This window comes from Suillus fuscotomentosus, assembly GCF_016647785.1.
Source record: "Suillus fuscotomentosus strain FC203 chromosome Unknown F5891scaffold_470, whole genome shotgun sequence".
Lineage (NCBI taxonomy): Eukaryota > Fungi > Basidiomycota > Agaricomycetes > Boletales > Suillaceae > Suillus > Suillus fuscotomentosus.
Window position 1 is genome coordinate 4,877 of NW_024539982.1, and position 13,693 is coordinate 18,569.

The following is a 13,693-nucleotide window of genomic DNA, read 5'->3' on the forward strand; positions in this document are numbered from 1 at the left end:
CAGCGGCCGTTCCCGAGGCGACAATGCCCCCGTTACATCACTATGTACTAGTCCTCTACTTACATGCGATTCAATCATACCTTGCCTTTCACATGCGATATCTCGCATAATTTTCTCTTCTCATTCGCTCTGACTGTTTTGTCATACTTGTATATTTTAATCTCATTGGATCATTATCTCAGGATGTCCATTTTCTTGCGGAGGTCCCCGTGTTTGGCTTGCATGTTTGCTTACCTCATTGTTTCACTAGGGGTCGGCGTTGCCGACGTGGACCTTGCTCACATTCCGTCTTTTTCTAGCTCTATCGTGCTCGTTTAGTCTGGCTTCGTCCCAGGATTTCTTCTGACATCACTATATAGCTACTACTGCATTGTTTCTTTCAGTGTACTGCACTATGGTACCTTGTTTTCTGTCAGACTGTCTGTCCTCAAGAAACGCTTTTTCGTTTCCTCCGCGAGTCGCTCAATCCTGTTATCTTCTATCCGAAGGTCTTCGTTTGGATGTTGAAGGAATAGATCATTGTCGAAGTCTCTGAGAAGACGTATGCATTCTCGGCCATGACTTCTGGATAGTGCGACGTATGCATTGAAGGGAGATAGGCGAAAACATGTCGTTCTTCCAATGTCCACTAAAACGTGATCAATCGTCTGTCCTTGTGCTTTAAAGTCGGTAAATGCGTAAGCTGGTGTTACAGGGAGCTGACGCCGCGTGATTCTTGTAGAAGGACCTGTGCCCATGGAAAATTTAATTTCGCAAGGTAACACTGGTATGTGCTGAGGCAGAAGTCCGTGCAATGGCGGTAAATCGCAGAAGTCGAGGTGAATGATAACAAATGCAGGGGGATAACGCAAGAATGCTCTCTTTGCTTCCACAGCGTTGCTCCCAATCTTTGGCTCTCTGGGATCCAGAACGATATCAGTAATTCTCAGTCTATACTCACTGAAAATGAAAGCACATTGATTGTCTGAGGTACTTAGCAGTTCAAATACGCTAGGTTGCATGGTGTTTCGATAGATAGATAGTAAATACGATGTTTAGGGGCGCGGCGTAAAATTATAGGATTAATTTTTATTTATTCATCACATTATTACCAACATATTAACAAAAAAGGGAGTTGTCCGAAAACGACGAATATTGGAAGGGAAGCGCGCTAGCTTCGCCCTGTGGGCGGAGCTCTGGGCGCGAGGGAGTTGCACGGTCTAAGTTATTACTTTGTTATTCAGAAAACGACAAGTATTGGAAGGAAATCGGAGGTAGGTGATAAGTTCGCATCATCGTATCACGTTGTATGGCATCACTGTATTTACTATTATTTGGAAATCACATAAAATGATCCATATTGAACCTGACCTTGCTTCGCAAGGTAATGACCCGTTGTATTATGCGATCACCATGGCTCTCTGCATCCCCCGTGTGCTATGAAAACAACACTCATTGTTCGACTGCTCCCATCCTACACCATGCTTCCCAACGCATTGGTTGTAAGCCGTCTGATGCCATAACTGAAGGCAAACATGACTTCGGAATGTCGCAAAGTTGTAAGGATGATACGTCATCCTTGCATCATCCTTGCAACCTTGCGACATTCCATGCGAAGCTTGTGGCCATGTGGGTTCATTTGATGAAGTGCACGTGTGGTGTTTCTTGATGCACCTTCCCATTACTTCCCTCCAAAACTCGCGCCACGTTGATCGCAGGAGCAGTGCATCCTATCTCTGAGAACGTTGTCTTTGAGTGCGTCAACTCATACGTGCAAGGCTCTGCCTGGACAAAAAACCCTGTATCATATATGTGTGGTATGCGCCCAGTATGACCGGCACGCTGTGGAGTTCTCTCTTGCTGATATCATGATGTGACGTTTCTTCATTTTGACGTGCTCCAAGCGCCCGATCCACACATAATTATCAGGAAGTGCGTCATCCAGGGAAATGTCTTCTTGTTTCTCTTATGGTAACGAGATACTTGATGGTCTCATTGAACGAAAGTAGTATTGTCTTAGATAAACTGAAGTGATCACTCTTTATCTGCCCTCCATGCGACGGGGGCATTGACACACTTGAAACGCTGACAGCGTGCATGACTTGGTAGAATAAACATGGGATGAATTTATTTGTATGCATGGTAAAAAAAAACGGACAGGCAAAGTCTGGGATGGTCTGTTCATGCGGCAGCGCAGTGAGGACTGCCAGCCTCCAAATGAAGGATAACGTTGGTAAACATAAACTTCATTCCGAGAACTGGGCGATATAAAGGATCTTTCTCATATAAGACAGTAAAGAACAATTGGCAAGAACCCTGGGAAGGGTGGGACACTAAAAGAACCAGACGAGCGAGAGTATTGCTATAGTGATCATAAACTGAATGAATGGAAAGGTAAGCTGCAGTGACTTCAAAAGCTTCATGAACCATGGAGGCATGGATGCTGGTATCGCACGTAGATGTTGAACCCTATGCTTGGGGAGGCGACGAGGGCCAAAAGGCGGGAATTTCAGAGTGAGCGTGCGCTGGCGCATGAGGATCTTGCCCAAAACGATGAGGAGTACGACGCAGAAACTCAGTGAGCTGCCGACAGAGAAGGCTCCGCGTGAGAGCGTATAACGCAGCGAAGGCGGTTGAGATTCGTGCGTAGGGACCTCGATGTTGTCAGGAGAATCTAGTCGTGGCGCGTTGAACCAAACTAACCCCGTTATCAAAGCCTGGAGTTGATAAATAAAACCATGCATCATCAGAGGATAAAACAACACTGCTGACGGTGTGAACTCACTGAGAACAGTGTCCAGTTAAGGGAGACGATAAGTAACTCAAGAGCGACTTCGTCGGGACCCAATGTTTCTTCCTCTTCCGATTCTAATATCGGTCCCTCGACCTTTTCCAAGTCTGAAAAATGCTGCTTTTCCATGTCGCAATGTTCATGAGAAATATAACACTTGGGGGTACTGCGAGTGAGAAAGTCTTCAGAACAATACGGCTGGAACAAACGGAAAATGAGCTTGCCTGTCATCCATTTCCACTAGGCGCGCAGATTGATATTACTAGTAAGAGAGGGTTACGGAAAACGTTCTCTGCAATGTAGATGTGGTTTTATGACTGGAGAAAAGTACAGGATACCAAACAACTTGCAATGTGACCTATATACTGCAAGAGTCCATCTGCCTTGCTTATAGCATCTGAGACAATTGCCACAACCAGTGGTACACACAATAGTACTGCACTACATAGCTACCAAAGGGCACAGCAAGCTTAAGAAACTCCACGCCAATGAAAATAATTCTCTGCGCTATCGGAATTTTCTTCTTCACGGAGGTCCATGTCACCCTCCTTCAAGCGTGACTCAAGTCCTGGATCGTTTTCTCATAGCAGAAAGCTTTCACAACGACGGTTTTGCCAACGACAGCGTCATCGGCCACCTACGGAGTGCCAATCACGCCCAAAATTCCAGTCCAGGTGCAAGGTGGATGACTTCGTCGGGGATTTCTTCATAGCCGGCGGCTCCGGTATGACACGCCGATAAGAATTTGATGTTGGTATGTTGTTATCCATGATTTCGGGTACCGTGAAGGGTTTATCGATATCTCTTGTGACGAACCATATGTGAGCGCTTACGGTCTTGCATGAATACCGAATGACAAGCCAGGTATACCCAGGTGTTGCATACCGTCGTTTGTCCCACAACAGCCACCTACTACATGCGCCGTTACATCCATGTCTCGACAATCACTTCCTCGTGTCCTACATCAAATACTTCTGCCTCGACTATCTACTCCATAAATGCGGCCTCGTATTTCAGCATGCAGAGTGCGTAGCATTTCTTTCTATCTTCCATTCTTCTCCTTCCCCTGCTGGTTCTCTAGCGAACCTCGCCACATTATTATTGAACATTACCTCAGTTCTACTGACACCTTTTCAGATTCGCACATCTCGTCGCCCCCGTCCTACGAAGACCTCCAAGAACAATCAACTTTTCATTTGAGCTATAGAACAAAGACCTCTTTACGTGGTCTTGGCTAAGCACCATAAACCGAGGTTATTAAAATCCAAGAAGTCCGCCACTTACACCTTCTTCAGCGTAAAAGGCAGTGTGCGCTTTGTCCGAAGGTCGGCGGGATGCTGTGGACCAGCTGATTATAAATGTTGTCCCCAGACAATGCCGGCCAAGTAAAGGAATATATCACCCGAAGCTTTCACAAAGAACAGTGATGCGACATATCATCAAATACATCTTGATGCACACTAGCCTCTGCTTATGGCATCAATAGGTGGACGTCGTGGTCACAGTTGGTACTATACTTGTGTATACTTGTTTGAAGCCCGGTCAGGGAAAACACGTCATTGTTTTTGATTTTCGCTGGTCGCACTCGAGACGATGGATGATTATTGTTATCCTATTCACTGAATTCCATTGTTGATCTCCAGGACGTTTCGTCGTCATCCCACTGATAAATATTGTTCGTGGTCCCAGGGACTGCCAGCAAAGGAGGGTGGACAATTTCAAATCCGGTAGGCTTCGCTTGATTCTTTCGCCGATTCCCTCGATGTTCTCAAATCAAAATCATGGCCAGACCAATGAACAATATTTAAAGGGCAATGATATGACGCAACCTCTTTTCGCTTTAGATAACGGACTTATGCAAGCAGCCTGTGCCCCGCTTTACCACGGTACGCGTATGAGATCAAGCTTTTTTCGGCGATATGATAACGGTAAAACCTAGAACTCTGATCATACATACTTCCTGTCGTGTGACACGGTGGTATGGCGGGAAGAATGACTAAGTGCGTGTGCCAGGACACGTCGACTGTGCGACGACCCCAGATAACGTGGGCTTGCCAATTTTTTTGGCCCGTTCCTTCTACATGCATCCCAGAGCGATGTAAAGGTGACCGGTGATTCCTGATGCTTTTGCGATCCACGGCATATTTCATGTAATTATTGGTAATGTGTCATAGGACCGATCTTTCAGTCATTCTCAACAAGCCTCCATATAGGTGGTTTCTTGCAGAACGTTCGAATTCACACCGTTAAACACATCCTTTCCATCACCCATGTCCTCCTCAGAATCTACACGACTACTCGGAAACGGTAGCCATACTGGTCATAAAAGCCTTCCCTTTACTCGTCGCATTGTCGATTGCATGAAAGGCGAGGGCGAGCCATCATGGGAAGAATCGTTCAAGTTCTTCATTTTTGGGACATGGCTCAATATCCTACTCGTATTTGTACCTCTGAGCTTCATCTCACACAACATGAACTGGGACGTCGGCCTCGTATTTTGCTTTAGCTTTATGGCCATCGTGCCCTTGTCCAAGGTAACAACTACTTCGATCATAACTCTCGGAAGACTGACGTCATCGTTTTTAGCTGTTGGGCGAGGCAACAGATCAGTTGTCGGTCAAATTAGGAGAGACCATGTCAGGTCTCCTCAATGCATCGTTTGGGAATGCCGTAGAGATCATCATCGGCGTTGCTGCTTTACTCAATGGTTTGTCCACCGCTCTGAAGTTGTCTGCAAGTGCTCACGAGTCACGATGATCCTAGGTCAATTACGAATTGTTCAGACGTCCGTGAGTGTCATCATGCGGTTACTGTTTGCGATAGAGATAGAATGACGTTGGGTCAGATGATTGGATCGATCTTGTCAAACATATTGCTCGTCCTTGGTTGTTCGTTTCTGGCCGGTAAGGGATCGCCGCTTTTGAAGGGGAGTATGGGCTCATTCGGTTTAGGCGGATTATACCATACAGAAGGACTTTTCAATAGTACCGGAGCTCAGGCGTGCGTCCTCTGTTTTTCTGTTCTTTGAATCCTTGGTTGATTTGCAACGCTTTTTAGATCTGCCTCCGTAAGTTATCTGACTTGTTCATCACCACGACGACTAACCAAGTGTAGCTTATGACATTGTCATGCATCAGTACGATTATGTTCTTCAACTTGAGAGTTTTGCTAATATTTCACAGCGCTTGTTGTTCCTGCGGCCTATGCGAGTACTACGGACCCTGGAATGGAGAATTATTGCAGTAATCCGGTTGAGTGTCCCACTGCGGGTCTTCTCTTTATCTCCAGAGGAACCGCCATATTGCTCCTGGGGGTGTACTGTGCCTACATTTGGTTTCAGGCATGTTCTGATATCTTATTTCTTTAATGTACTCACCCAAGGGTTTAGTTAAAGTCTCATCCCGATCTCTTCATCGCGCCTTCTTCAAAAAACAGTGATGTAACAGTGGCATTGTCGGAAACGGACGAAACGGAGCCTCGCATGGGAACGGCCGCTGCTGGTGTTGCGTGAGTCTTGTTTCGTCATTCGTTACATTGGGTACTTATTTTCGTTTGTTAGACTTTTATTGGTCACTGTCGTCATATCATTTTGTGCTGAGATTCGTAAGTGTCCCACTTTCTTCCCTTCGTCTCATGTTCAATTGTGCCAGTGGTTACTTCCATCGAGGAAACTACAGCCCGGTATCCCATCTCGAAAGCCTTCATTGGTGTTATCTTGTTGCCGATCGTGGTATGTTTCAAGCTGTGTCTGACTAACTGCCTACCAATATTGTTTGTAGGGAAATGCCGCAGATCATGTCACTGCAGTCTGGATGGCAACGAAGAATAAATACGAACTGACCATCTCTATCTGCATTGGTAGTTCGATCGTAAGTGTAGACCGTTCATCATAAGATTATGATTGTACTGATTATGGGACAGCAAATTGCTTGCCTCGTAGTGCCGCTTCTTGTGATCATCGGTTGGATGTATGATCATGCATTGCGTCTCGCGAAGTATTGTTCTCACTGTCCTTTTTGTTAGCGTCGACCAACCCCTGACGTTGCACTTCCACAACTTCGAGGTCAGTTTATTCAGAATGTATTCCACATCATCACCCAAGTTTCTAACCAATATTCAGACAATTGTCTTCTTTGTATCTGTCTGCCTGGTCAATCTATTGCTCATGTCAGTTCTCCTTTTATTACATGGCAGTTTCCCTCTCGTCGAGACTCAGCTCACTTGTTTCAGGGACGGAAAAACCAATTATCTGGAAGGTCTCATGCTCCTTACCCTCTACTCGGTCATTGGCCTCGCATGTAAGTCGCTTGTTGATCCCTCTAATCATATTCTCATTACCATTAGTTTGGGTGGCCTGAAATACCATCGATTGCATAGAAGACATCGAATACACAAGTATTGGTACCGTCTAGTACCGCTGCCACGCCTGGATGGCTACGAATATGTCTAATAACGATATAGACAGGATTTGAATCAGGATCTTGACGTTCGGTGCTATCTACACCTGTCTTGAGGACCTCGAGGCACATGTGTAGTCATCGCCTGTAGTATGTGCTGCATATCCATGTTAGTCATGCATACAGTGGCTCGTAAATCATTACTTACACATTAAAACATTAATGACCCTCGGTAAGCCTCCTCAGCGGGGGCACTGAATCCTCAATCGGAGGGATATCTTTAGTCTTGGTATTTGTGTTGACTGACATTCTGAGTCGAGCGTACTTGCATTGCATAAAAAACGCTCGAAATTTGGCTCGCTATCAGTGAAGCGAGTGCAGGTGCATACCATGATACAAATTGATAATAGTCCAGAACCAACACCGACCCGGACCTGGCCCACCAGGCCATTAATACGAGTCTTCATGAGCTGATGTAGCTCGAGGAGACAAGAGCGGCGACTCGCATTCGCGCGCGGTAAGTTGTGCAGTGATTCTGTACATGTACAATGATAGCCATAGCTTTAGTCTCCTCTGGACAGATCAAAATGAAAATGGACGTTCCCTAGTAGGTTCCATACTTACTGCCACTGGTCTGCTTCCTAGAGGTAACACACTAGCTGATACTTTCAATGTCCCGTCACACATTTTCGATTGCGTACAACTGGAACGAGCAAAATCTGCTATGGCCAGTCAATAACCCTTCTCTAGAATGCATACTCACATGGCTTGTCCGAAACCAGCCCCCTCACCAGGTCAGGTGTCCGACACACGAGGGGCCACATTGGCGTAAATGGATGTCGAGGACATGTATTTTATTCATGGGGCCTGCAAACTCGTATAGTAAGTTCAATTTCGACGTTTACATCGCCCCAAAAATTACTGTCACCGATCGGGGGATACCATGTCAGAATCAAGCTCATTTGATCAGAGTCCATGCATTGTCTCGGTGGCTGCATCAGATTCCTTCGTACCTTAGGTATTAGGTTCCCTTGAAGTGGTATTAAGGTAGCCTTAACTGTTCGAAAAAAAAGTTGGAGAGAAGGCTTTGGAAGTTTTGGCAGTGTTATGTCCACACGTAGCAGCACCCAGTGTATGGTTGGAAGTAGCGATCGAGAACACATGATCGCTCGGTACCGAACAAGGAGAATTCTTCAATGGTCAAGCTAAAGCTCAAGATCAATTTTGAAGTCTGCTCAAGAGTTGAACCTCAAGTTCACAAACAGTGCGCGGCCTGGGAATGTGAAGTACATACGGTACGTAATAAATTATTGTCATTAATATTATTTACAGTAATTAAATTCTGCTGTTGCTCTGCTACAGCCTACGGAAAACTAGAAGTTTGGGGCTTAGACGGTGCTCTTTCACTTTCATAAATGATTTCATCAACAAGTTTTACTAACACAAGTTGCTTTGGTTCTGCAGATAGTAGAATCATTACTCAGGCTGACACGCTGTCACCCTCACGACCGCAGAGCCGTAGCTTAACTAGTAAGTAAGTTTCTTAAAAACAACAGCAGAGTCTAAATAATATATTTCACTTCGTCGATTTCAGGGAAACCCGGCCTCGTCGGTCAACGTGTCAAGTACTTGCAATATATTAGAAGATGAAGGCGGACCGAACTGTGTCGGGCACGTAGGTGTGCTTCTAGCTTGCTATATCCTTTCTGGACGGTACTTACTTCACCTCGGAGGTTCGTTATCTTCGGGCGTCTTTTATGCAGTACAAACACGCCCGACTCGGAATGTCGGTCAACACAAATACCAAGACTAAAAATATTCCTCCGATTGGGGATTCAGTGTTCCCGCCGAGGGGACCTACCGAGGGTCACTGATGTTTCAATATGCAAGTAATAATTGCAAGCCATGCATGCATGGCTACTCCAAGGACTTATATATGTGGCACCTACTGCAGCCTGCAGGTGATGACTACATGTGTACCTTGAGGCTCTCAAGACAGGTATGGACATCACCGAACGTCGAGATCCTGATTCAAGTCTTGCATCATATTTGCAGTCATCGAGGTACGGCCGCGGTACTAGATGGTACCAATACTTGTCTATTCTGTACCTTCCATGCAGCCCAGACGTAGGCAGGGAAAAACCAAATGTCGAGTCCCCTCGGGTTTCTTGCAGCCTACGCACATACACCGTCGGTATCGACTAAAAGTATTTTTCCGACGGTACTTCGGTGACTGCAATGAGATCCCGAAGCCAAAGGGTCTATCTGCAGGTATAAAACCTAGCAATTCTACCTACTCTCCCTCAGTTCAAGTCGCCCCAGATCACTTAGCCAAAGCTCGTTTTTTCTGTCTTACACAATGTTTGTTCGCCTCTTGTCCATCACATCTCTCTTCATTCTCGCAATCGCCAATCCCCTTGTTCACCGCGGAGACAGCCAGTGCGACACTGGCAACATCCAGTGCTGTCAACAGACTCAGACAGTGAGTTTGATAGCGCTAGAAGTATCCTTCACAAATCATGCTTAAAATCCAACAATAGGTCGATGAGTACAATAAGAACGCGACGGCACATGGAAGGGTTCCCATTGACATCGACATCCTCGGTCGTGTCGGTCTTGGCTGCTCCCCAATCACTATTGTCGGCGCTGGTGCTGGCGCGACCTGTTCTCAGGAACCACTCTGCTGCAGTGACAATCAATACGTATGCATTCAGCTTTTGTCTTCCATTTCAGACTTCTCAAAGCTACCTTTGCAGTACGGGCTCATCAACATCGGCTGCACGCCCATCAACATCTACATCAATTGAGTTTTGAAGGTGACGGAGGAATGCGGTTGGAATGTGAAAGATCATCGAGCGCAGCTATGAACAGTCGATGTTAGTTTGTTACAGTTTTCTTGAAGCTCAAAGATGTTTGGTATTAGCAATGTGTCGATCATGATGTTTTTTGTGTCGAGTCAACTGACAGCCACTGCTCTGTCAAAGCGAAGGATTGCTCTCTTGTCATAACTTGTCTGATCATTTTATATACGAGCTCTTTCGTCGAACAATCAATTAATCACATCTCATACTAGAGTTAGAAAAACCGAAGCCACATCATGCAATGGGAACTGTCTCAACGCATTCATTAAATTGCGAAAAATCAAAAACTCTACAGCCTCTTCATTTACAAGAAGACACTGTTTCAACTTTCCTTCTTGCATCAAGACTGCACCGTAGTACTACGATCGTTTTGCAGATATCTGACCGGGACCCCTGACATGGTGTGTTTTGAACACCTTATGTGATTTCCATTTCCAAAACATGCAAGATTCGCTCACACGCAACTACATTCAATAAATGCCAATTAGCTAGGGCACTCTCTCTCCCGAACTGTTGTTGATCACGACTGGATAGGAAGACAGACTTATCTTACACATGACCCTTCACATTTGCATAATATTATGAATACAATGAATCTACACATGATGCTTTCTCTCGATGAAGTCATACTATGTACACACATGTTTTAGTGTTGCCGAAATAAATAGGTGGAGCATAAGGACATAGGTGGCGCAGAAACTGATTTACTAGCAGTCGCAAAATATATGTTGCCAATAATGACAATAATCGATGGTATCTCAGACCACCCAAACTAATGGCAATGAGAATGTGATTAAAGGGTTCAATGGGCAACTTACATGCGAGGGCGATGACCAAGTAGAGGGTAAGGAGCATGAGACCTTCCAGATAATTGGCTTTTCCGTCCCTAAAATAAGCGATGTAAGTCTCGATGAGAGGGTAATTGCCATGTGTAAAGGCAACACTGACATGAGCAATAGATTGACTAGGAAGACAGATACAAAGAGCACGATTGTCTGAAGATTCGTTAGAAACTTGAGTGATGACATGGAATATATTTTGAATATACAGACCTCGAAGTTGTGGAAGTACAGTGTCAGGGGTTGGTCGACGCTGATAAAAAGGACAATGAGAACAAAACCTCGCGAGATGCAATGCATGATCGTACATCCAACCGATGATCACAAGAAGCGGCACTACGAGGCAGGCAATTTGCTGTCCCATAGTCAGTACAATCGTAATGTTTTGATAAACGGTCTGCACTTACAATCGAACTTCCAACGCAGATGGTGATGGTGAGCTCGTATTTGTTCTTCATTGCCATCCAGACTGAAGTGACATGTTCTGCGGCATTTCCCTACAAACGATATTGGTAGGCAGTTAGTCGGATACAGCTAGAAACATACCACGATCGGCAACAAGATGACACCAATGAAGGCTTTCGGGATGGAATAGCGGGCTGCAGTTTCCTCGATGGAAGTAACCACTGGCACAATTGAACATGAGACGAAGGGAAGAAAGTGGGACACTTACGATGCTCAGCACAAAATGCGATGACGACAGTGACCAATAAAAGTCTAACGAACGAGAATAAGCTCCCGATGTAAAAAATGACAGAACAAGACTTACGCAACGCCAGCAGCGGCCGTTCCCATGCGAGGCTCCGTTTCGTCCGTTTCCGACAATGCCACTGTTACATCACTGTTTTTTGAAGAAGGCGCGATGAAGAGATCGGGATGAGACTTTAACTAAACCCTTGGGTGAGTACATTAAAGAAATCAGATATTAGAACATGCCTGAAACCAAATGTAGGCACAGTACACCCCTAGGAGCAATATGGCGGTTCCTCTGGAGATGAAGAGAAGACCTGCAGTGGGACACTCATCCAGATTGCTGCAATAAGTCTCCATTCCAGGGTCCGTAGTACTTGCATAGGCCGCGGGCACAACAAACGCTGTGAAATATTAGCGAAACTCTCGAGTTGAAGAACATAATCATACTGATGCACAATAGAGTTATAAGCTACACTTGGTGTCAGTAATCATTAGATGAATCAATCAGATAAATTACGGAGGCAGAACTAAAAAAACATTGCAATTTAACCAAGGATTCAAAGAACAGAAAAACAGAGGACGCACGCCTGAGCTCCGGTACCATTGAAAAGTCCTTCTCTATGGTATAATCCACCTAAATCGAATGAGCCCATACTCTCCTTCAAAGGCGGGGTCCCTTACCGGCCAGAAACGAACAACCAAGGACGAGCAATATGTTTGACAAGATCGATCCAATCATCTGACCCGACGTCATTCTATCGCAAATAGTAACCGCATGATGACACTCACGGACGTCTGAACAATTCGTAATTGACCTAGGATCATCGTGAGCACTTGCACACAACTTCAGAGCGGTGGACAAACTGTTGAGTAAAGCAGCAACGCCGATGATGATTTCTACGGCATTCCCAAACGATGCATTGAAGAGACCTGACATGGTCTCTCCTAATTTGACCGACAACTGATCTGTTGCCTCGCCCAACAGCTAAACACGACGATGTCAGTCTTCCGAGAGTGTTATGATAGAAGTAGTTGTCACCTTGGACAAGGGCACGATGGCCATAAAGCTAAATAGAAATACGAGGCCAACATCCCAGTCCATGTTGTGTGAGATGAAGCTTAGAGGTACAAATACGAGTAGGATATTGAGCCAAGTCCCGAAAATAAAGAACTTGAACGATTCTTCCCATGATGGCTCGCTCTCGCCTTTCATGAAAATGATAACGCGACGAGTGAAGGGGAGGTTTCTATGACCTGTATGGCCACCATTTTCGAGTAGCGGTGCAGATTCCGAAGAGGACATGGTTGATTGGTAGGATGTGTTTGACTCTACAAATTTCGAACGTTCTGCCTGAGCTATTTATATGGAGGACCAACTGTGACCACAACGTCCGGGTATTGTTGATACCACAGGCGGAGGCTAGTGGTACTGCATTCACGTCAAGATGAATTTGGTGATGTGCCGAGTCATTGTTCATTGTGGAAGCTTTTAGTCTTTTACTTGGCCGGCATTGCCTGAAGAAAACATTTGTAATCAGCTGGTCTACCTTCGGATAAAGGCGTACATTGCTTTTACGCTGAAGAAAACTCGTGAAGTATGAGCACCAAACTTTTTGAATTTGAGACTCTGCTTCCGCAGAAGCAACAGTCGACTTCACACGATAGAACTTGAATTGCTTGCGCTCTGCACAGCGTTTTGCGATGATCTCTTCGGATGTGAGTCCTGTGCGATAGAGATTTTCGGACCAGTATAAGATAACGACGGACCTTTGCCATTCATTTGACTCGCATTGATGTCTTAACAAGTATCTGTGCTCATTCTTGGAGAGGTCTCCCTTTCCAAAGAACCAGCATTTCCAAAAGACGGTGGCATCACCAGAGTTTGAGACCCAAGCTGAGCAGGTGAGACTCCAATAGCGTGGTGCAGTGCGGCGGAAGTCAGGAAAGGTCCAACTTGGAGAAGCGTGATGCTGACTGTGGCTGGGAGAGATACTTGGGAGATGATGAGCCCATATTATTCTGGCCGAAACGAAGACTGGAACGACACATCTGAACAAGAAGTCGGGTTTATGAGCGATATCACAGTGACTTGTCAAGGTTAGTAGGGTTATTTACGTCCAACTCAGCAGCCAA

General features: G+C 45.5%; 1 protein-coding gene across 1 annotated transcript; it reads right to left on the bottom strand.

Moving 5' to 3' along the window:
- Positions 1 to 245: 245 nt before the first annotated feature.
- Positions 246 to 1,053, bottom strand: F5891DRAFT_1092469 (uncharacterized protein). The gene is made up of 2 exons (XM_041363510.1): positions 956 to 1,053; positions 246 to 897 (listed from the first exon to the last, which is right to left on the bottom strand). Exon 2 carries the CDS (start codon positions 735 to 737, stop codon positions 393 to 395), a length of 345 nt encoding a protein of 114 aa, XP_041216204.1. The 5' UTR covers positions 738 to 897; positions 956 to 1,053; the 3' UTR covers positions 246 to 392.
- Positions 1,054 to 13,693: the final 12,640 nt, after the last annotated feature.

Coding starts and splice junctions, on each gene's coding strand:
- F5891DRAFT_1092469 (XM_041363510.1), bottom strand. CDS start 737: ATGGGCACAGGTCCTTCTACAAGAATCACGCGGCGTCAGCTCCCTGTA.